Here is a 24,045-nt window from a genome sequence, read left to right on the forward strand (position 1 = left end):
TGTTTGGGGTGTCATGGTGTGTAGTTGATGTGATGCTAGTCCATTGCAGGGTTACCCCCCAGCATTACATTCGCGAGTACCCGCTTGGAGGGAGTACCGATTAGAATAGTGTCTTGCCCAAGAACACAGCACATGACCCCAGCCAGGGCCTGAACCTGGACTGCTCAGTCATTAAAGGCTTTCTGCGACTGACAAAACTGTTCTTTCTTTCTTTCTTTCTTTTTATCTATTTTTTATTTTTTATTAGGTACTCTAAAGTGGGACAAAATCAGTCTGGCATCAACTAGAGGAACCTGGGATTTCCCCATGCCTTCCCTTTAACACTTCGAAAGCTGGTTGACGCTAACCCAGGATTAAAAGTTAACCGAAGTATTAATTTTCCTTGACTCAAGACTGAAGGACGAACAATATATAAACGGAAAACGTCACTGAAAAGTTACAAAAATGAAATCAAAATTCTAGTTAATCCTGGCATGGGTTAGCTTAATCGGGCTTTGAACAACCTGACCCTGGATCATAATAATGGCAGAAACTGCCACCTCCACTAGTCCAACAACACCCCCACTACCACCCCCAGCTATGACAACCTTCAGGAATCCGGAACGCTCTTGACCGACAAAGGCGTTACCATTATCTCACGAGATGGACACATGACTACTGAGCCGTAAGCTCGTAGCTTTCACTTTTTGTTTTTCTCATTTGCATTACAATGTAATCCAGTGTGGATAGGAGACAACAGGGGTGAAACTACAAAATAACCCGAACTTGCCTCTCACTGCTAGATTAAATTGTATACAAATGTCAGAAAAAAGTTACGGTGAAAAGGGTTATTCTTAGAATAAGCCATGTACCCACCCTAGCCTCCTCCACCAGAAGTTTCCCCCACCTCCCCCCTTTCCCCCCCCCCTCCCCCCATACAGGGATGTGCTGCACAACACGGTGTACTTTTCATTCTTGCTGAATCTGGAAAAGGTATAAAAATCACCTCTGGAAGACGGGTGATAGTTCAGACGAAGCCATGTGAATGCTTTTTGAATTGTGATATCCCTCATTGTAACGACGCAACAGTTAGAACTGTTTTTTTTTTCTTTTTTTTTTTTCTGTATTCATTTTTGTAACTTTTTAAAAACTTTCTCTATAGCATAGTCGTAAAATTATCTCTTTTTGTCTTGACCTGTCGAGAATCTCAGAGAGTCATCGCTGAGTCTCTTGTCCTTGGAAAGCTATAGTGACACGCGAGTTGGTGATTCCATGTTGGGGTACCTGTGACATGACATTGATAGCCGAGAGAGCATCGGCGCGAGCTAAGTACAACACATGTTTTTAGACCTTTCTTCGCAGCTACTGCTCTGTTTCTGAGTGCACCGAGGACTGATTTTGTCACGACATTACTCATTCAATTCTCCGAGGCTACGTACATCGGTAGAGGGGAAATGTTTGGTAATCTCGTGAACAAGAACGCTCGCACAGCTCTCAAAGAATATGGCGATCACAGCGGAGTTTTAGTCGATTTCGACATCGTCACTCAAAACTCGCTGGAAAATGCTCACAATCCACAGTATACCGCCGTAGCAAAACTCGGTGAACGCTCTTTTCTTCCAGCTACAGCTTCAACGAAGAAAGACGCGAAAGAGTACGCGGCAGATCTTGCATTGCAAGCACTTTCTCAAGGTACCGTAGCACACATGAAAACTTTGTAAGTCCTATCGGCAAGATAAGCTCAATCAGCGAAATGTTTTTTGTTTTGGTTGAGGTTTAGTTTCTTTTCATTACATTTCCCCCTAGGGCTCATTATTCTGTGCACTCAAGGCCCGTACATTCGGTATAAGCTATACTGAATATATCCACTGACATTGGTTCAATTTTGCGTTCTTGTTCGAAGTTTTCAGTGTCAAATTCACATACTCTTTGACAAGTTATCGAATCATGTCCGTCAGTTTTCACGAAGCAGATGTTTTACCAGTGACCCTTGGACTGGCGTTCAAAGTTATTTTAATTGGTTTTTCTCTGTCGGTTTATTAAAAAATTGCTGATATATATAAGCTTAAGTTTTTACAACACAAAGTAGGCTGTGTTTCAGAGTTTTGGCTTCGAAGAGTTTACTGTTTGTTTATTTAATAGCTTCTTACGAGCTATAGAGACAGACTACTACAAGAACTTCTGTGTAGCCAAAGAAAGGTGCATTATAACACAACATTAAGTTAGCTCAGAGAATCATTAAGTAATTTAACTAACCAATCAGAAATTATACTTAATTGCCGGTCCAATATTTTCCACATATTTGACTGGGTACTGTCTTAAATGATCTTGTATTTTTATGGCGTATTTTTTGCATCTGCTTGAATATAAATGGCCTGGTGTCATATACATGGTATCAAGTAAACTTTGAACCAGCAGTTTTCAGTCTGATTCCAGTTTGACCTGGATAGAGGACTGGCATAAAAACCTACTAGGATTGATGTGGCTTCCTCTCTAAACATTGTAATTTATTTCTTCATATTGCAAGTTAAAAACAGGATAATCATTTTCAGTCTTTTTTTTTGTAGAACCTTATGGCAGGTTTCAACAAGGTTCATTTACTGCTCGAGGTGGAGAATCCGAGGAACCTGAACAAGGCCTTCCCACAAGGTATGGGCGGAACTTCAGAAATCGGCGTCCAAAGGTGAAGAGCCTTGACCCATCAGCCCCTCCTGATAAGGACCCTGTGATGTTGCTCAATGAATATGGACAAAAGAGAGATCAACCTGTATGTATCAAATGTGCTTTAATTTGTCAATTGTGTCAACATCGATTGAAAAATGAATATATTTAACCTACAAATCTCACAAGGCAATGTGAACTTAAAAAATTGGCCATTGAGGCTCATGTTCTCTAGATTATGCAGAATTTGGGCATTTCACATTGTTTTTTGGTGGAGAACAGCAAGCAAATGTATGAAAATAATTAGATATTGTTCTTGCACAGCCATTGTTCTGCTCATTAAACTATTTGTTTAGTGAGGCTGCTGTCACCATTGCTATTGTGGTCCCTAAAGCTTAAATACTGCGTTGTTTTACAGGGGAAGCCAAACTTTAGATAACTGAATAATTTTAACTTCCCACTTAAGAAACTTGATAAATTGTTTTTTGTTACATGCTAAGGACTTCAAGCCACGAATCCCACGATCGTACATCAGTTGCTCATTGACTGTTACCCTTAGCAACCATCATGTTGTTTTCATGTCCATATATCTTTGCTACTTTGGGAGTTCATTTATCATATTATGCTTTAGAGGCTCATACTTTAAAAGTGAAGCTTGGAAGAGGTGGGATTAGTAATTTATGGTTTTTATTTATGGGAATTGTCACATATGGGGCTAACCTCACAATTTCCATTTCAAGAGGTGTCTTTTTTGCATATTATTTGTATCTCTTGAATAAAGTACTGTACTGTACCGTACTGTACTGTACTGTACTTTACTGTATTGTACTGTACTGTACTGTACTGTACTGTACTGTACTGTGCTGTGCTGTGCTGTGCTGTGCTGTGCTGTGCTGTGCTGTGCTGTGCTGTGCTGTGCTGTGCTGTGCTGTGCTGTGCTGTGCTGTGCTGTGCTGTGCTGTGCTGTGCTGTGCTGTGCTGTGCTGTGCTGTGCTGTGCTGTGCTGTGCTGTGCTTTGCTGTGCTGTACTGTACTGTACTGTATTATTGTATAGTGTGACATAAATATGAATAAGGGAGCTATTGAATGTCCTAAAGTACCTGTCTATTAATCTAATGGAAAACCCAGATTTTGAAACTTGTTTTTCAGATAAAATTTGAAGATGTTCAGTGTATGTATCCAGGATTGTACCAGGCTCAGGTTACAGTAGGAGAAACAACTTTTGGCCCAAAGAAAAGTTCAACAAAGAAAATGGCAAGGAAGCTTGTTGCTATTGCAGCCTTGAAGACCCTTATGAACTGGGAACCTGCAGAAGGTATGTAAATATTACTATGCTAAAGAGATAATAAATTATGACAACTTTTTGACAGATAATAAAAATAACATGAATTTTTTTTTTCCAATTTGACATTGTTTTTGTGGAGAACACTAATTTATGGAACAGATGTTAGATATTAATATTTTTACCAGAGAGAATTTTTAAAATTTTTACTCATGTTGTGTGTTTTATTTCTAAATCTGAATGTTGAACAATCAGGGCTGAGTGATCGGCACAATAAAGTTATATAAGAACCAATTGTGTTAGCTTACAAACCTTGAATACAATGGAAATATTAGTGAGGAACTGACTTGAAGCTGTACTAACAAGTTTATTGAGTAGACTTAACCTTCCTGTCAAGTTTATGATAGCCATTGTGGCAGCTTAGAGAATGTTCCTGTATTACTGTATTACATGACTGTAGTTGTCAGCAGAGTAAAGAACCTCTGTCAATATAATTACATAAAATTATTCAAACCTACATAAGTTGCAAGAATTTCTAATTGCAGTGATTCAATCAAGAATAATATAGCATTCCAAACGTCATCACAAGTTCTGTTAAATTACTCGTCTGATTAAACAGGATTGTACAACACAACGGAAGAGAGTCCTCACTGGTCTGTTGGAAGCAGTGGTTCCTCAGCTGGCCAGCAAATGCCAGGCGACAAAACACAAGCAGAAGCTGTTATGTTACGCAAGGATCCAATCATGCTTCTGAATGAGCACTGTCAGAGAAACCACCTCAAGGTAACAAGGAATCAAGTGGATACTAGTTGCACTGTTAACCATTCAAAGCTTGTAGATAAAAGTAGACCTGTCAAACCCCAAGAGTGAAAATCTGGAGCTAGAATAAATAAAACCTGGAGATTTTTCACCCCCCACCATTTTTGCTTTTCAGATGCAAGAAAACTTGTGTCGTGAAGGAGAAGCCAGCCAATTTTACCCATACCCTACTTATCTACATGATAGACCCCCCCCCCCAAAAAAAAATGATCTGTCATTGATTTTTTCAGATTAAAAAGAACTTTTTACAACCATTATTAAATTTTGATAGATTTTTCCAGACCACAGTTTTTCCCAAATAAACAAGGAGATTTCAGGCCCAACTGGGAGGGTTGGAAGGTCTGTAAAATCAGAGCCTGTCTTGTACAATTTAGGTGACAAAAAGTCTTGGAAGATCTAGGGTAGCCTCCATTTTCAGCACTTCAGGATAACCCTTTGTTCATATACATTTATCATATAGTCTGGGTTGGAGCTCTTGCTGGGGTTGTTGTGTCTTGTTCCACTGGACTAGGCACTTTACTCTTGCAAACTGTACCTATCTCCACCCAGAAGTATAAAGTAGATTGCGGGACAGTGTGGCAAAATTCTTGGGGGAACCTACGATGGGCTAGCATCACATCTAGGGCATATTATTAGCAGTCTCAGGAAAAGACTCCTACGAATTTCAGGTGCCAGTAAAAGTTGTTTCTGGTGTGCCGGGGGTTTGACTAAATCTCTTAAAATTTTGATGTACTCAGTAGGTCATATAGGCACCCGATGAGCAAAAATCATGAAGCACTGAGTACGTCATATAGGCAGTCAAGGTGTAAACTAACTATAATAACACTTTTTTTACAGATTTCTTATGAAGACCTTCCTCATTTGGGCCCAGATCACCAGAAGACATTTTCTTGCCGGGTCACCGTGGGAGAAAGGAGTTTTAAGGAAGGCTCTGGAGCTACGAAGGTTGCGGCAAAAAAGAATGCTGCTTTACATGCTCTTGAAGGCCTGTTCAACATGCCTGTTGAATTAGGTAAATGACAAACAAAACTGTCATAATTTTGTGAACTGGCACTAGGTGATTTCTTTTTACGTTTGACAATATTGTTAGTCAAGACATTCTCAATGGAAAATAAAGATATTAAATTTTAGTCTGTCACTTTCCTAGATATACAGCAAGTTAACAATAAATATATAGAGTGTGTATCATGGAGTAACTGTTGAATAGATGACTTGAACTCATTGAATGCTGAACAATTGGCATCTGTTACAGTAAGGTTTCTGTACACATGGAAACTCTTCCAAATGTTGCGACTTTAAAATACTTTGAATACTCTGAAGCAGATTTCAAACCATTTCCTCTAAAACATTGTATTGTAACTCTATTTTGCATCCCCTCTCTTGTTATGTTATCACCTTTAAATATCAGGTGTTATTAAATGTTCCTCGCATCAATCGCCCAGGTAGGGTAGCTACATGTATATACAAGTTTGAAGGTGGGGATTCTAGGTTGATGTTAGTTTTTCTTTAGCTCACAAACCTGGTGCTGGTAGCAGTGGAGGTGGAATGACAGTTGAAAGGCATCCAGTGAGCATTCTGAATGAATATGGACAAAAGAAAGGTGTCAAGGTAAACTCACACCAGTTACCAGTACATTAATTTTTTTTATATTATCTTTTAAAGCAGCACACCCCAGATTATACTAGAGATAACAAAGGATGTATAGTTTTTGTCATGAAGTATTAGATTTGTACATTGTTTCAGTTTGTGAACATGTTAAGTTTAGAAAAAATTACAAGTACTATATTGGTGCCACGATTTAAACTTTAGGAGCAGCTTTTTATGTCGACAAACAGGTTATGTTGTTGTTTGTACACGCAGATGATGTATTAAAAAACGATCATGTCAGACTATGATTTGGGAAAAATGAAATAAGTGCCCCCCCTCAAATAAGCGCTCCCTGCTTCCTCTCCCTAATTCAAGGATTTACGGTATTCTTTTTTACTTTTATATTTTTACATTACAGGTTGAGTTTGAAGACCAGGGTCATACAGGACCAGACCACTTCAGGACTTACAACTTCAGAGCTGTTGTTGGCGACATGGTCTGTGACAGTGGCATGGGCCGTAGTAAGAAGGACGCTAAGAGGGAAGCAGCAGCCATTGCCCTCAAGAGCCTGGGTTACCAAGTCACCTCTGGTGAGAATAACACTCCTAAACTAAGTTTATTGAAAGCAACAGGCCCGTGCTTTTAGCTGGGTTCTGGAACGTAAAATGACTAAGAGTATTGCTATCCTCCCCCGGTTGGGATGATAGTTCGTCAGTGGTATACCTCCCCCCTCCCCACCTCAGAACCCTTGGTTAACATTTCTTCTGAGTCTAATTAACCTCCTTGGTGCCAAGAGAAGCAAGTATGTTCCCCATGAACATAGTTGAATGAACTAAATGTGGGCTTGCTTGTGCTGTATTTGAACTAGAATACTAACTTAGTAATAGCTCTAAGCCTTATTGCTTTATATTCATGGAAAAGTTGTTTATGAGTTAATAAGTCTTCAAACACTCTATTCCAACAGAACCGAATAAGTCAAATCCTGTCCCTGTGCAGAAATCTTTACATGAAATGGAAGTACCCAGAACACCTTTAACAGACGGTAAAAACAGCATCAGTGCATTGTATGAACTCTGCCAGGCGTATCACTTCCCGCAACCAGAAGCACAAGAAGTGCGACCTGAAGGAAATTTAGACCCATCTTACCACTACTGTGCTTACAAAGTTGGTGAGGAGCTATACAATTGGGGAGCTGGGAGGACCAAGAAGGCTGCAAAAGAATCTGCTGCCCAGTATGCCGTGGATTCCCTTTTGAAGCTAAAGGGGGTGCACCAGCTGTACAACCCAGGGACCACCACTGAAGGGGACAAGATTGCGGCCCTTTGTTGGAACCATCTGTCAGGTCTGAGTCGTGAGGCACCAGAAGGGTGGAGGTTTGCTGGGTACAAGGTGATTGCGGGGTTTGTGATGCAGGATGGCGATGATGATCCTTGGACTGTAGTGAGCCTTGGAACTGGAAACAAGTGAGTTTAGTGACATTTGCTCCAGCTTCTCAGCACCTTTTTGCAAACAATTTTTTTGTCAGTATGAAACCAGGAGCAAATTTAAAACTCGGGCAAACCATGCTTACCCATCTCAAAACCACAGTACCATGAACTTTTGAAAGTAACAACGCTGAATGAAGCCACTCTCTTCTCGCTTTCTGAGAGAAGAAACAAAATTCCATGGTTGTAAGCAAATACCAAAAGTAACTTGCTTCACAAATGGCCACCTCAGTACAACTTAATACGACTTGTTTTTTTAAAGAAACAATGGGAACAACAGATACAGCGTAATTATGAAGCTAATATCGTGGGTGATAAATTGCTCCTTAATTTTGGCACAAAATTTCAGCATTTATTTTTAATTTCACACCAGAAATTACAAAATTGCCATGGCATTGTTTGGCGCAAAATTTCTTAATACAAGAAACAAGTCAAAAATCCATGGTGAGTGTAATTTGTCACCCATGATGTTAAAGGGTAATCAAATACATGTAGTATACCCTTGAAATAAGAAATAATTTCACTTTGCATTTTGTGGATATCCTAATAATTTTGCGAGCCTTTAGGCAAGGGAATTTAGAATTTTGGCAAAATGCGTGTGAGTATATTTCCTAATTTCACTCGTCATCCCTGTTCCTGTTGACTGGCAACACTAATTATTCTTCAGTTTCAACTATTGGGTTATAATATTACATTATTGTATGATTAATAGAGTCGAACCCCTATTAAGCAGCCACTTATACAGCCACCCTTATTAGGTAGCCAGTAATCAAAGTCCCGATGAGGGCTTTTCTACTGATTTTACCTGTATTAAGCGGCCACTATCCATTTTCCCGAGGGTGCACGTTTAATAGGGGTTGAACTGTGTTATATTATGATATTATTAGGTGCATTAGCGGGGACCAGCTGCGCATGGATGGATCAACAGTGAATGATTCTCACGCTGAAGTTATCGCGCGGAGGAGTCTGATAAAATTCCTCCATTATCATTTAACAATCCTGCTGAGCGGTAAAACAGATGTGAAGAGCATCTTTGTGCAAAAGGAAAGACAAGGAAAGATTCAGTTGAGAGACGGAATCAAGTTTCATCTTTATGTCAGTACAGCTCCTTGTGGAGATGCGGCCATCTTTGTGAATGAAACTGTTAGCAGGTAATCTGTGGAATATCTTTGCGATTGACACAGTGCGACAGCTCGAACCGGGCCACTTGGAAAAGAGTTAACTAATCAGAACGTTACTTGAGAACAAAAGATTGTGATCTTTTTCACAAATAAACCAGTAACATTGAAGAACAATAGTTCTTCAAAAAATTGAAAACACAACAAAATGCAAAGTGTTGCAAACCTCTCGGGAAACTTCCATTTTTCGACCCTAAATTTTGTTCGTTTCAGCTCAACGGTTTCGGTTTAGTTGTTGCAAAATGAATTTTCAAGATAAATTTTTCGCGCGAGAGTTATAATTATGATAATTCGCCGTCTTGGACTGAATCTCTAAGAGTGTATATAACGCAGAGGAGTCGATAGTCGCATTGTAAATGTGATTTTTGTAGACGTTTTGTGTTGCTGATCATCTGTTTACTTTGTTTTATCTTTAGCACTGATGACTCAAGTCAAACTAAGGCAGTGTTTGGTTCCAAACAACAAGGTTTGTTGAGGACAAAGGTGGAGAAAGGAGAAGGAACCATACCACTGGATCCTCAGGATGGTATTTTGACCATTGACGGAATCCGCCGTGGCCAGAGGTTGCGAACTGCTTCGTGTAGCGACAAGATAGCCAAGTGGAATGTTTTGGGTAAATTTTTTGGTGATGTAATTGTTCTTTACTTTTGTGTCCCAACGTCGTAAGGAAGATCTTATTCTCTGAACCTTTAATCGATGAACGTCAGAGACTCTTAACTAAATGGAATTCTTGTGTCTAGATAGTGTTGTGATTACACTGAGATTCTGTTTCGAACATACTAATCCGAGCCTTAATCTTTCAAGTTTGTCCCTATCGCAATCCGTTTCCATCGTTACCATCGTTAAGCATCCTAACTTCCCAAAAGGTCCTATCATTTGTTGAGTGCTTCTCTACAAAATGAAACGATTGTTGTAAGTTATATTTCCAGTTATTTTCATTTCTTTTTGTGAGTGGCTTTTGGAAGCGCTGAGGAAATAGTCGGACCTGTCAGCAGACAACCAGTCTCCCTCCGTCTCAGCTTGAGTCGCGTTTTTTTCACTCATTTCTAGTCCTGAAGCTTCACTAACTGCTAAAAGACTGATCACAGTTTGTTTTTTTTTGTGTGTGTTATTGATTGACAGGCGTTCAAGGAGCTCTTCTCAGTATCCTCATTGAACCAGTGTACATCAGCTCCATTGTACTTGGAAAGCTGTTTCATCTAGGACACCTCAGCCGTGCCGTCAGCATGCGCGTTGAACTTGATAATGACAACAGCTTTTCAAACCAACTGCCCGGCTCTTACCATGTCAATCATCCTAAACTGGAGGCGGGGCACCTTGTCAATCAGGTTGGTTTCCATGGATACCTAACTTTTAAAGGCCTATTGGGGAGGGATGGGGGCAAAAGAGTAACAGAGTTGATAGAGCTTTGAACTGAAGTAATTCTTGCGTACTTTCATGTTCAACACTCTTCTTGCGTGGCTCACCGAGTGATCAACTTCTTTCAATGGGAAAACCGTCTGTTGGTACGCAATATGACATTCCCTGGTGCTGACAAGCTTATGGGAAATCTCTCAGAGCGCTTGTGCCATTTTTGATCGGACAGAACGACTCAGAAGATCTTTGACACTTCACGAAGATCTACCGAACCGTAAAGACATGGTTTTCCGTAAACTAAAATTAAGCTTCTCTTGTTTCTTTTTTTATTCATTTATTTATTTATTTCTAGGATCACACGCGTGAGATTGAAACAAAGTGTAAGACCAAGATGTTGTCATTAAACTGGTCTGTTGGACAGGACACTTCAGTGGAAGTATTTGACGGATGTCTGGGTATGGCTCAAAACAAAATGTCCAAGCCCTCTCGGCTGAGTCGCCAGGCCTTGTACGCAAGTCTTAAGGAGGTGAGATTCTATGAAGGAGTTACGTCACGGTTTGCACATCTTGAATAGTTGAGCCTAATTGTTTTAAGTTCGTCGATTGTAATCCGTGGTAATCTTCTCCATCCTTATACCATCCTTGTTCCTTTATTGTTTATTATTATCTCTTTGGTGTTTTTCTATCTTAGTAAGCTGCTATTTTCAGGTTTCCTTCAATTTAAAGGTAATTTTGTACGTGGCGAAAATACCGTGACTGAGCTCCTTAAGTTGAAAGGAATAATTAAACAAAGTCTTAGATAGATCCGAGTTATGGCTAAATAGAGGATTTATTTAAACAAATTTGTCGGTACACCGGCAACAGATAACGTGGACCTTCTCTTATCGTGGTTTGATTTTATGAATATGTTGAGAATTACAGGAGTGATTTCCCCTTTGTTTATGTGAAAATTGCGTGGTCTTTTTAAGGTAATCAAAGAAGATACCTCTTTTTTTTATTTGCATAAACTTTGCAAAAATTTTATCTCAGATTTCACTTATCGAGGGTATCAAAAACATTTCCAAATTTGCGTATTCAAAGTATCTCAATCTTCATGTTGAAAGCATAACTTCAAGTTGTAGACAAGATGTCCTAATATGTATAAAAGATCACGCTTCAGAAGGAGCTGAAAGTAACCTTGAATCCTCTGTGTTAAATTATTTCCTATTGCCGTAATTCCTCGAAGTATCATGTTCACGAGAGGAAACTGCTCGAAATGTTCCAGTTTTTATGAACCAATTTAAAAAACTCTATCGCCCTGTGTTTTGTTCGAAGAAACTTGAAGGCTTCCTTTTCTTTTTTCCGTTTTTTTTTTTTTTGTAATCTGTGTCATTCTTCCCCATTCTAAACAATTCTAATTCCTTTGTGCTAGGTTTCCTTTAATTTAAGGGTAATTCTGTAAATCGTGGAAAGACATCAACATTGTTATAGGAAACAGCAGCCTCCCTGTATCTTAATTTGCGCAAAATCATAGCAAAGATTAGCTCAAAGTTTTACTTTTATCCTTTGTTCTTATAGGTCGTCAAGCATAGCCAAGACCTTGGACATCGACAAATCCTGGACGCACAAACATACGGTAATGCAAAAGAACTGGCGACAGATTACCAAAAGACGAAATCAATGCTCTACAAGCGCCTGCAGGAGACTGGTTATGGACCTTGGGATTTGATGAAGAAACCACCAGAGTTGAGTCACTTTAATTAGCTGGATATATTGCAGTCATGTTTGTGTGTTTATTGTTGATTCACAAGAGATTTTAAACAGAAAACGACATTAGTTCAAGATAGCTGAACCAAAAACGATCCTCATTGTATTTAACTGTCTTTGTTCCCTTCCTTGTCACGTCAGTATCTGAAGTTTATAGCTGAAAATGGGTCGGACGCATCCCATTCAATTCTCGAGCTGATTAATACTTTCAGATCAAAATTTCGTGAGGTTTCAGCAGGTTTTAACACTTATGTTTGGTGTACATTTTTGACAGATTTTAATAATTTTAAACAGGTGTAATATATTTGAGATGTGCACAGTAGTTCATGGTTTACACGGTCGAAGACCGCAAGAAAGTTTAAATATTAGTAGCATGCGTCTTGTAAAACACCTTCAGTAACACGAGAGAAAAACCAACCAGGGACAATCGGGAAGTGACTTGAAACTTGAGGGGATCGTTTTCGGTAAATCTTCCTTGAAACCGTCGTAGTATTTTTTTTTTTTTCGATTATCATTGTCCAATCAGAAACAGGTACTCCGATTTGTTGTCACGATTGCATAGCGTCAGCAGTACGTGTTGCTTGCTGACGCCACTGAAAATCAACGGGTTCAGTCAATCCAGTTTCAACGATGAATACATGAAGCTCTTTCTTTTATTTTGTTTGCTTCAAAAGCAGTTTTTGTATTGTGAGTTTTTATAACCAATTTTTAGTTAGATCCCTCAAATGAGATTAGAAGTTGACAACGGTCTCGTGAGAGACTCGAGGTGGTTAAAATTTATATCAGCCGCTTGATAGCGAGCGGAGATGTCTAGCAAGCGATTATAATTGCTTGATGTTCATAATACAGTAGAACCCAGCTTCCATCAACTCATTGTTACGGCGACTTTAGTTTGGCCTAAACAAAAGCTCAGTTAGTCGTTTTCGCGTCAAGAACCGCTTTTATACGACGTTATTTTGGTGGCGTGTTTGAAGTCGCATAAATGGGATCGTAGCATTTGGGAAAAAATAGTCAATAGTTCTCTCAGAGATATTGGAAGTAGTGGTCCTTGCTTGCTTTCCTTCGTATTTCTTCGCTTGCTATATATAGTACTTAGTTTTAGAATGAAAATTACAGTTTTAATCCACTGGAAAATATATAGACTACCAGTAGTACTTCTTTCGCTTAGTCCGTCCTGCGTGACGCGAAAGAAAACCGCGAGAAAAAAATGGCCGACCCCAGGAGTCGCGAGGCCATTTCTTCTTCACAGTTTATTTACGGTCACGTTCGATGGACTATTAAAGCGAACGAGGGACTACTCGTAGTCAAGAAAAATATAAAGAATATCTTGTTTTATATAGATCTAGTTATCTGTACAAAATGATTAAAATTCAGACGTAATTACTGCTTATTTATATTATATACATGTAAGGGTACATTTGTGCTCTCTCTTGGGTTCTTGCATTGTGCTGGACGAGCGTTTTAATGGCGTGGGATTCCGAACTGGTGAACATTTTTACTTATTGTGATGGAATGTTGTCTTGTTTCACGCAGAATAGAGCATTTTATCTTGAGTGTCGACAATGTTTCGATTTTTCTTTGGTTTTGCACTGCTACGCTAACTCGCGCCACTTTGTCACTCAGATAAAACCAAAACCAATCTTGTTTCGCTCGCACACTTTTTCCCGCGCGATGCGTCGGCAACACGTATTTGCTCTGAGTTTTGATGGGTTCATTGGATTGTCTGTGGCCTTTTTGATTGGCTAGAATGATTACTATGGTTTTGGTTTTACGACACTCAATTGAAAACCGCTCTAACACGTATTCAATTGTAGGTTTTAATTACGTTCAACAAGTAAAGTGAACGTTTGCGAAAATCAGTCGGATATTTGATTTTACATTTTTAGACCAATTATGATAATGAAATTATCAACATGACTTGTACAGCGTTTCCTGAGGGATGTGTGTGTGGGCAAGTAGAGAATCGAATTTAATTTATGTCACATTGTTAGTAACCAAAGGTACATTTATATGTGGAGTGTTATACATTAAAGTTCTTCCATGTAAGAATTCACCTTCCTTGTTGAGTTTTCTTTTGATGCTTTTTAATTTATTTCTAAGGCAATGATCATACCGAACTCGCAAAGTGAAGCTCAGTTGAAGGTCACCGTGTCGTTGAAAATACTTCTTCAAATGTCATACAAAGAAATTATTACCCTAAATTTTCTTGGCGCGAAGATGAACTGCAAAAACGTTAAAATGGCGCGTTCCTCCGTTGGCATTCGAACTCTCGTTGGGCCGAGTGGTTATGTTAGGGTTAAAGAATGAATCAATATCATTTCAAGGAGGTAAAAACGTGGAGAGATCAGAGGAAACTCAACAACACTAAGCAATTCAGCAACCTCGTTTCCAGGGTCTCTCTTCTTGAAGGGGAGAGAGAGAGACTGCAAACGTTGCTCGCACAAAATTAAATTTTTCCCGCCAAAATAACAAATCTCTCTTTTCTCAAATAACGCGTCCTCCTCAACAACCCTTAAAGATGAAGTCATCTCCGGTCAATAAAATCGTTGAGGTTCTACTGAGGTAATCTAAATAAATCTTTAAATGGGAGATACACTAATCTCGTTCCGCGAGTCTTCGTATCTTATTGCGGAAGCTCTCCGACCGCTGATCAAAGGGAACGAAGACCTTGTGTACGAGGTGTACAAAAGTACAGATATGACGAGCACGTGCTCACAGAAACCTAAGTTGTTGAGACTTCAGTAAAATAAACAAAAGATTATTTTACACGTATAGACTCAAAAGTGTTTTTTTTTTCTACAATGAACATCCAGTATATGCATCTGAACAGAACAGTTTTGAATACAGAATACTCCGTAATACACAAAAATGGAGTCACATTAAAGCGATATAATCTATTCGTATAAAAGCTGGAAGTAACACGTGTTTCATTGTCCTCGGTATCTAAGGTGTCTGTTCGCTTCGCAACGCAACCGGTCAGAAGCTTCCAGACAAATTTGAATTCAATTTGGAATGAATAATATACCCTATTCTTCTCTTGTGTTTTCGTTCTTAACGTATTTAGTTTACACAGCTTTAAGTTTAGAATACTGACGTTAAAACGTGCGAGGAAATGACTCTCTATCTTTTTAAATACCGTTTGACTGTTGTTACATACGAGTGTCTACGCCGGAATATGCATTTATTCCACGGTTGATATTACACGACAGCATTGTTTTTTTACGGCTTTCAATGTTCCGAGATTAAAAAGATAAGTTATTCACTGGCGCACTCATCTCAATAAACATAGCAAAAACGAAATAATTGTCAGAGGAGAGCGTCGCAGTCAAAAGATACCATCGTCATTTTCTGTTTACCATTTCCCGGTGTCGCCTTCAAGCCCCGTCTCCAACGTGCGGGCGAAAAATTGATGTGTTTTTCCACGTCCCACTGTTTGAAACACTTCCTTCCCTGGAAATTCGTTAAGAATCTTATTTACCAGTAAATAAATTCCAAACGTCTTTCATGTTCTGACATGTAACAAGCAATGATATGAAGTACGGGTTTATTACTTCCATGTACTGCGCATACAAAACCAGAAATACAGGGCCGCTCCACGAATCACATGCGTGTATTTTCATTATACCATTTCAGTTGAAATCGCGTATCAAGCTGTTTTTTCGCCCCACGAGCTCGTTTCTCCGTGGCTGCCTGAAAATTGCGTAAATTCAGAGCAAGAACTTGCAGAAATGATAATTCTTAACGCCTATCAAACGCGTATATAAATTACATTCAAATAATATTTAACAGTCACCTGCAATGGCCGGCAGCTGAAGAGACACCACGCGTGCGCCCTTAATTCCCTTGACAATAACATGAATGACAGTTCGAAAAGTTAAAGTTTTTTTGCATGAAATTCTCAATCGCTTAGCTTTCGAATGCAAATCATGCGCCCTTTCTCGCCGCACGACTAAATGCAAATAACGAATACAAACATTGCCAAAACTCGACGGCTTTTTTGGCAAGGCTCTTTTTTTTTCTTGGAGAAAAACCATCGATATTTTTCAATTGGTGTGTCCTGTTCACGGAATCGCAGACGGATAAATTGACGGAGGAGTAATTTTTACCGCAAGAAATAAGAATGATTTGTGGAAAATTCTCCTTGCTGAAAGCATATGTTCAATTGCTTGTTTCTTGTTGACTAAGCGTGAAGGAAAGAGAGCACCTGTCCATTGGCGAATTTTTCGATTTTTTTCTACTCGGATTTCTTGCTGGGTTTTGCCCGCAAAACCACAAGAGTACCAACGTGGACTGTTAAAGATAATTTTTATGGGATTTGTGGCCGCGTTGGGGTGAAACAAACGCGCGGAGCCGATGAGGAATTCCCTTTAGAAATGAATGAGTCGAATAAGATTGCAACCAAGGAAATTGTTAGCATAAGGGAGGAAGACAAGATAGACAAAAGAGAGGAGGACCCGAGCATGCAAGATGTGGAATCACCGGGTAGTTCGAGCGATCAAGATTTCGAACTGCAAAAACAACGCAGCCAAACATCTTCTTCGCCGCCGCAAACTGCAAAGCGAAAAGATCGGGTGAGCATAAATGTTGGCGGTGTCAGACACGAAACGTACAGAAGTACTCTAAAAAATATTCCCGATACAAGGTTATCTTGGCTTGCAGATGCCTCGCCTGGCTCAGTGGACTATGACGCGGACATGGGCGAGTATTTTTTCGACCGCCATCCTGGCGTGTTCGCCAACGTTTTAAACTATTACCGCACGGGCAACCTTCACTGCCCGTTGGACGTTTGCGGGCCTTTATTTGAGGACGAATTGAGTTTCTGGGGTATTGACGACCAACAAGTCGAATCGTGTTGTTGGTTAACATACCGGCAGCATCGAGACGCTCAAGAAACGCTTGCTGCGTTTGAAGGGGTGGAATTCGACAACGATTACGAAGATGAAGAGCTGGATTTTGGAAGATACGGCTTTGCTTTCGCGGCTGAAACACAACCTGATACGACCTGGTGGCAAAAATATCAGCCGCGAATTTGGACGCTAATGGAAGAGCCTTATTCTTCGAAGCTCGCTAAGGTAGGTGTGAATAGGAGTTTTAAAAGGCACAAGGCCGTTTTTGATGCGGTGAATCTACTAGAAAGCCTTACAATTTGAGCTCATTTAAGAAGACAACACGCGTTGTATTCTGAGGTTTACAACTTACAATTAAACTCCCGACCGTGTAACATGCAAATTTCTCCCATCCATACAACGAAAAACGGCGCTTTTCTTGTCAATGATAGAAAAAGTTCGTTTCGTTTGAAGCGCGCGAGTGATATTGAAGTTTTAAAGAGTATTTTGTAATTGTTGCAATAAACGGCAACACGCCTTGAAAAGGAAGGGCAAATTAAAAACCCTATATATGCCCGAAGCGTGTTTTACTCATAAAAAATTGAATCTTCCACAATACATTTTCAGTCATGAGATGGAGTCGATGTTACAATCGTACGACTGTTACTAAACCACTCGAGAAAAATCAAGTAAATGTATGGCCTGCGAAGTTTTGTGTTGTCATAAATTTTTGAAACATTCAAAGTGATTTTTTTCCCTCGACCTAAAGTCATATCTTGCTCGAAGCTGTTTACGTTATTTCCCGTAGCGCCAAGCACGTAGAAATATACAAAATACGCGATGAACAAATTGTGGTGTAAAAAAGATGAAAACCTCAATCGTAAATATTGTGGATTAAACGCTAGCGACGTTCCCTTTAACTTAAGATGTTGCATTTTTGAGGTTTTGCGAAAGACAAGTTGAAAATTGTTGACCTTTTGAAGAAAGGCATATTTAAAATTCATATCTGAACTAATATCTCGGTCTGCATATGTTAGTACACCACACTTAGTTCAAATTAAAAGCAGTTATAGAAGCTTTCTGCCGCGTTGCTGTCAAACCTAACTTGAAAAAGATCATTTGAGGGCAAAGGAAATTTAGTGGGTTTAGAGGGGAAAAATTTGATTGAAATTCTATTAGGCTTCGTATCATGAGTAGACCTAACTCGCTGATAGGAAATCAAATATTTATGAGACGTGCCTCCAATATGATTGCTTTATATTCGGTTCCCGGCGTGTTGTGAATTCCTCTAATCCTGAAATTGCAAAGTCCACTCGATTTAATGGTCCAAAGTGGTCGGGCTAGAAAGATCGCCAGTAACTTGCGTGCCGCGCGCTTAAAACACTTTAATAAACCATCGATTTTTATTCTGAATAAAATTCAGTTGATAAGCTGGAAAAAAAAACGCCTGATTTTTCGCTCTTTTTTGTCACGATTATGCCGAATTTCTCAGCATGTAGACTCTATGATTACCGCTTTAAAGCGTGAACGGGTTAGTTAAAATCCAGAATATACCACTTTTATTCAAAAGCAACGCAGCGGTTGAGAATTACATACACTAAAAATCGAAATATTTTCACACATTTTACTAGCTTATCGGCTCTAAAGTGTAGTTCAACTAACCACAATCTTCCAAGCCAGCAGTTTAGTACAGAAATTGAAGAGATGGATTTTCAAAACCTGTTTTCTTTGATCGTCTTTAGTTTTGGCATTGTTAGTCTTTTCAAGCGGCAAGATCAAAACAGTTCGTATCCACGGAAATATCTGTTAAATTCTCCGTATGTAGTCTAGAGTATTTTAAATGTTTAACTCTCCTTTAGCGGGGAAATTTCCCCAAAATACATTTAGCCGAAAACGTGCGGAAAAAAAATGTATTTTCCTAACACTAGTAGCGCTCGACTTCTGTTTTGACGAAATAAGTTTCGAGTTGGTTTCTTTTCAATATTTCATTTTAGTTTATTCACTCTCGTTGCCAAGCATTATTTTTAAAAGTTCTCTTTATTTGAATTAACAAGGGACAGACGCAATATTTCTTTCCTGACATTGAACGCGTTGGATTTAAGAAGTAGACTGATTCAGGCTGTTTTCTTCATGCTAAAGATAAAATCCCTCTGGTGTAAACAACTTGATACTAGGTAACCCAAATAAATTGAACCCCCTTGCGTGTTGAAAGTAAGAGCTAATGTACGCTTTGTAAAACATAAATTCCGAGGAAAACAGAAGGGAAAGATACATAAATGATTCGGTCCATTTTTCTGCAAATATTTACTTAGAGAAATATTCTCTAACTCTGAAGAATACAACAACCAGTCATTACACGACAGTAGCGTGTATTATAGGTAAACAATTGAGAAGGTTACTTACTACGGAGATATTATCACTTACTCAATTTCCACAGCTTAAGTTTTCTAAAAAGAAACCATGATAACTTCAAGCCTTTTGGCCTCAGTTTTTAAACTGGAATAAAGTTCATTCTGAAGCACCAAATTCAGATTTAAAGAGTTGAAATCGAGATTTGTACTTCGTAGCCAGCGAAATATTGGAATTAATTGTCCGTGATAATTTTTGTTAGAATTGAAACTTATCTGCAACAAGGCGAGACTATAAGCCATACTTGACAACTATAGTAATTTTCTGCTTTGAGGAAACTGAGAAACTTTTGGGCTTTTAATTCTTCAGGTGTAAAGCGAAGGCAAATGTTAGCCGTCAATTATCGCACCAGTAGAACAAACTATCCCGTGAAATTTTGTTATCCCTTCAATTCACGAGAGTGACCAAGGTTTGGATTCTCTTTACAATATTAACATGTCAGTCGCCAGTTAGGTGATACGAATAAAGAAACTCATCAAGGATAGGAACATTGTCCTGATGTATTACCAAGTTATCAGACGAACTAACATTAAAACAAGCGAACGGCGATAAGTAATAAACAACAAAATTTCAAGTGAGGTTTGCATAAGCTGTTTTCGTGATATATCAAACTCGAAAGACCGTGTTTGACCAAATCTCCAAACACTGAGAAGAGAGTTGAAAATATAATACGACGGGCAGCGGGAGCATTTTTGACGAACTTCAAAGTGTTTGGAAATGTGGTCAAACACTGTCTTGAGCGTTTGATATACCTTCTCAATCGAACCTAAAACTAGGGAGAAAACGGAGAAATGAGGTCGTTAAAATCTATGCTTATTAAGAACAGATACATCCAAACACCGTCACGGTCATGATTTCATTTGTTTAAGCTTGATGAATTATTAATGAAGTTGAGAAGGGTAATTTATAATCGTTATCTCAGGAAGAACTACACCCAATCAACAGACGTCTGATTGGTTCCTAATTTCGCGAGAAAATTCATAACCGAGCTAGCAACAACCAATCGGAAAAGTTACAGGCACCTACGTCATCGTTATGAATTTTTTGGGCCTCTGCAAGTGGGAAGGGATGGAGGGCGCGAAGAAAGAGGTTTGTTTACTAAGAGCAAGGGAAAACTTAACTTGAGAATTTATTTTTTCTTTCAGGTGATCGCCTACACAACACTAACGCTGATTGTCCTGTCTGTGATTCTGTTTTGTCTGGAGTCCATGGCGTTTTTCCAAAAGGAAAAACCCAAGCTGGCGCTTGAAATCCTGGAAGGAATCTGTGTTGCTTGGTTCACTTTAGAACTTCTGGTTCGCTTTACGTTTTGTCCAGCAAAATTGGAATTCTTTAAGAAGGTCATGAACTGGATTGACTTCTTGGCGATCGTTCCTTTTTACATTAGCTTGTATCCGGCCAACTCTGATGTTGAAATCTTAAACATTATCCGGCTAATCAGGATTTTCCGAATCTTCAAACTTTCCCGGCATTCGTCAGGGCTGCAAATTCTTGGACACACTTTGCGTGCGAGCGTGCGCGAGCTTCTTCTGCTAATCTCGTTTCTGATTATCGGTGTCGTGCTGTTTGCTAGCTTAATTTATTACTGGGAGAAAGACGAAGAGGGCACAAGATTTTATGACATACCAAACTGCTTCTGGTGGGCTGTAGTTACCATGACGACGGTTGGCTATGGTGACATGGCACCTGCCACCACAATGGGCAAGTTCATCGGTAGCATTTGCGCGGTTTGCGGCGTGCTGACGATAGCACTTCCGGTTCCGGTCATTGTCAACAACTTTTCTTTATATTACTCTCACGCCCAGGCGAGGCTCAAACTGCCGAAGAAGCGGCGAAGAGTTCTCGTGAACGCTCCGAACGCTCTGAAAGCGTCGGCAGTAGTCGAGAACGGAATGAGCGGCGATTCAAATGGCAGTTCGGATAGCGGCTGCGCAGAAAACAGCACTACTAACGGCGGAAGAAAGTGCAGTCTTCTAATCACAGATGAACTCAATGAGATAAAACCGAGACGTCCTGTTAGAAGGGACAGTCATCTGTTTAATAACACAACTACGACTTCCAATGGTGATGCAGGTACCGCCAACAGCAGGCCGAGTTACGCGATGCAGAAACGACTATCAATGAGACCAACTGTTCCTACATTACCTGAAGTAGAGTGAGCCGGAAGCTGAGATCTACATCTCAAGGTATTTGGAGTCAACGGATTGAATGGATTTAAAATGCTAGTGTATTGTTTTTTTATATCTGTGTTTCTTTTCAAGCTAAAAAAATAAAAAGAAATTGTTAAACGAGCCCGCAAGTGCGCAAATTGCTTAAAAGTGTATCAATACGATCGTGAGAATTGATACTAGATTTAATGAAGATGATAGGTTGGCGATGATGTGGTGTTTGTCTCATGAAGTGTACTCGCGGTATTCAAGCTCTTTTGTTCAAGGAGAGGATAACAGCTGACCGTGCAGTCTGAAAACTCCGAGTTCCAAGATGTTGTATTCATGATCAAAGCGGAGTGTTAAATTTTATCAACAGTTTAATTACTTTCAGTTGTTTACAGTAGTAGAAATAAACTGTTGTTACTTTAGTGGATACTCCACTGTATGGAGAGTGCTGATGTAACTCAGGCGAAGAAGCCTGGTTGTGCTGTGTTTCAGCATTACTATGTATATGTCTGGATGGTAAGCTGTGATACAGGACAACTAATCTACCTCAATACATATACTGTTTTATGCTGACCTTACTTTTTTACTCCTCAGCAGGAATAGTGAGGCAACAACCCTCGATAACCACAAGACAACGCACCAGGAGACCCACCCTAGGTACAAGAAATAGCAAGTGAATAAAGATAATTCGTTGAAACTACAACCACCCTCAGAGGGGGAGGAGTAAGTGGAAATACCATTACGCTACACACGCTGGCCAGCGGTCCTCAATGCTCAAGGGAATGAAATGAAAATGCGCCCGGCATGTTTTCAATTGAAGGCCGGAAATTTAATTCATTACAACAGACCCCAGTTTACTGGAAACATGAAAGTGTCTTTTTCGCGGGCGAAATGAGTTAGAATCATATGATATAAATATGCGAGTACAAATATTCGAAATCCAACTATATACTAAGATCAAGAAAGAGAGAAGATTTTGAAAAAAGTATTTATTTATGTATTTATTTATGTTATGCGATTGTTTGCTGATATTATTAGCTCTTCTGAACTGTGCAATTTACTCCGACACCTGATTTTAAATCAAAATTTCATTGATTATTCTGAATTCAAAAAGTAACTATAAACCAGCAGATCAAAGAGAGATGATTTAGTTTGAACATTTTTGGCCCGACTAGATAATTGATAAGACGACATGAATTTTAAGAAATGATGTTGGATAACAAATTAGTCACCGAGTGAAGCAAATAAGCCATTCAATGCTCAGAAGAGAATATATTCCTGAAAGGAATATGAATTTTAGCTAAAACTGCTCCTAAAAGAGGATTTGAGGTATTAAACCTACGCATGAACGCGGTATGTACCTGGCTTTGTGTCGTAAGAGCCCGCTGTTTCTCCAGGACAGTTACTTTGCTAGGCAACAGGGTGTATTGCAAGGAACGAACCCAAATCCTACCATGCTTTTAGTATTAAAATCTTTGGGTATTTCTCCAGACATTACAAAACCGATAGTTTGTTTTTCAATCGAAGAAGCTGTCATTTCTAAAATGAAAAGCGTAATTAGGATTGGTAAAAAAAATTAGCTCCCGCTTTCCTGAGCAAACAGATTTCTGCTTCCATGCGCCCTTAAGAGAAGTGTGAAAATTAACCTGAAAATTCCTTCAGACGATATTACACAGATCCATAAGCCGTCTGTACTGAATTGACTGCTACTTGGGAGCGAAAATGTAAAACCGATACGATACGCTACACCGAAGAATCTCGATCCCAGAGGCCGCGATACTTTTGGTCAGCACCAAGAAATCGAGACCTCAGGGAAAAATCGGAAGGTAAGCCAGCATTGCTCACAGCGGTTATTCTCTCTAAGCATGTTCAGAAACCGTTATTGAACTTGAACGTATGCGCACAATCATACGGGAGATTTTCTGGTTCTGGTTTCTGATTTTGTCAAGAGCGTTGGGCGTTCAGTCACCGCTGACCGAAAGCGCGTAGGCTCTGGGGACGAGATTACTACACCTGATTGGTCTGTGTGGAGCGCTGTGGAGCTTCGTTCTTAATATGAATTTTTCAGGCCGAATTAATCCCGGAGGTCCTTAAGCGGAAAAAGATCGATAGTGAATCGCGCAAAGCTATCATTTGCTCGGGTAAACACGCCTTTTTATTTTATCTCTTTCGCCTTGCGTATTGCCCGATCCGAATATATCGTACAGGAAAACACAAGGTTGTTCTTGATTATCAAGACAATCGTTTGACAGAAGATGTTTATATAAAAACTTAGATATGTTCACATCCAATCACAGAATTCATATGTCAAGAAGAGTTTATATATTCCCATTTGTAAATAGTGTAAATAAACATGATTGCTATCTGGAGATATTTTCTTAGTTAGATAGTCAGACAGTCTAACCAGAAAAAAAATCATGTTCCGCAGTTTTTTTTAGCTGTTTAGTTGGTGTTACTTGTAAGTTTGAATAAAGCACTTTTAAATAGTTGGATTACATTGTATATTTTCTCATGAGATAGTGTGGAAATTTTTTCTACCGACTTAGTTTTCCTCGGAGCTTTG

The 24,045-nt window shown here is 39.3% G+C and overlaps 2 protein-coding genes across 3 annotated transcripts; both read left to right on the top strand.

Annotated features, from left to right (window-relative positions):
• The first annotated feature begins 1,072 nt into the window (after positions 1-1,072).
• Positions 1,073-14,144, top strand: LOC110058221 (double-stranded RNA-specific editase Adar-like). Its single transcript, XM_089290787.1, has 13 exons — positions 1,073-1,671; positions 2,547-2,746; positions 3,790-3,955; positions 4,542-4,705; positions 5,579-5,753; positions 6,252-6,349; positions 6,747-6,918; positions 7,293-7,791; positions 8,700-8,963; positions 9,407-9,603; positions 10,113-10,318; positions 10,699-10,872; positions 11,903-14,144. Exons 1-13 carry the CDS (start codon positions 1,434-1,436, stop codon positions 12,086-12,088), a joined length of 2,739 nt encoding a protein of 912 aa, XP_089146913.1. The 5' UTR covers positions 1,073-1,433; the 3' UTR covers positions 12,089-14,144.
• A 1,848-nt stretch (positions 14,145-15,992) lies between these two features.
• LOC110058222 (potassium voltage-gated channel protein Shaw-like) lies at positions 15,993-23,974 on the top strand. Of its 2 annotated transcripts, none has more exons than XM_020764820.2 (3): positions 15,993-17,163; positions 20,472-21,512; positions 22,077-23,974. In XM_020764820.2, exons 1-2 carry the CDS (start codon positions 16,465-16,467, stop codon positions 21,483-21,485), a joined length of 1,713 nt encoding a protein of 570 aa, XP_020620479.1. In that variant the 5' UTR covers positions 15,993-16,464; the 3' UTR covers positions 21,486-21,512; positions 22,077-23,974. The 2 variants fall into 2 exon arrangements, with proteins under 2 accessions (XP_020620479.1, XP_089146915.1); XM_089290789.1 differs by having other exon boundaries at positions 22,080-23,974.
• Positions 23,975-24,045: the final 71 nt, after the last annotated feature.

The sequence above is a fragment of the Orbicella faveolata genome, unplaced genomic scaffold, assembly GCF_042242905.1.
Source record: "Orbicella faveolata isolate gen_17 unplaced genomic scaffold, um_ofav_v1 contig_2, whole genome shotgun sequence".
In the NCBI taxonomy this organism is placed as follows: Eukaryota; Metazoa; Cnidaria; class Anthozoa; order Scleractinia; family Merulinidae; genus Orbicella; species Orbicella faveolata.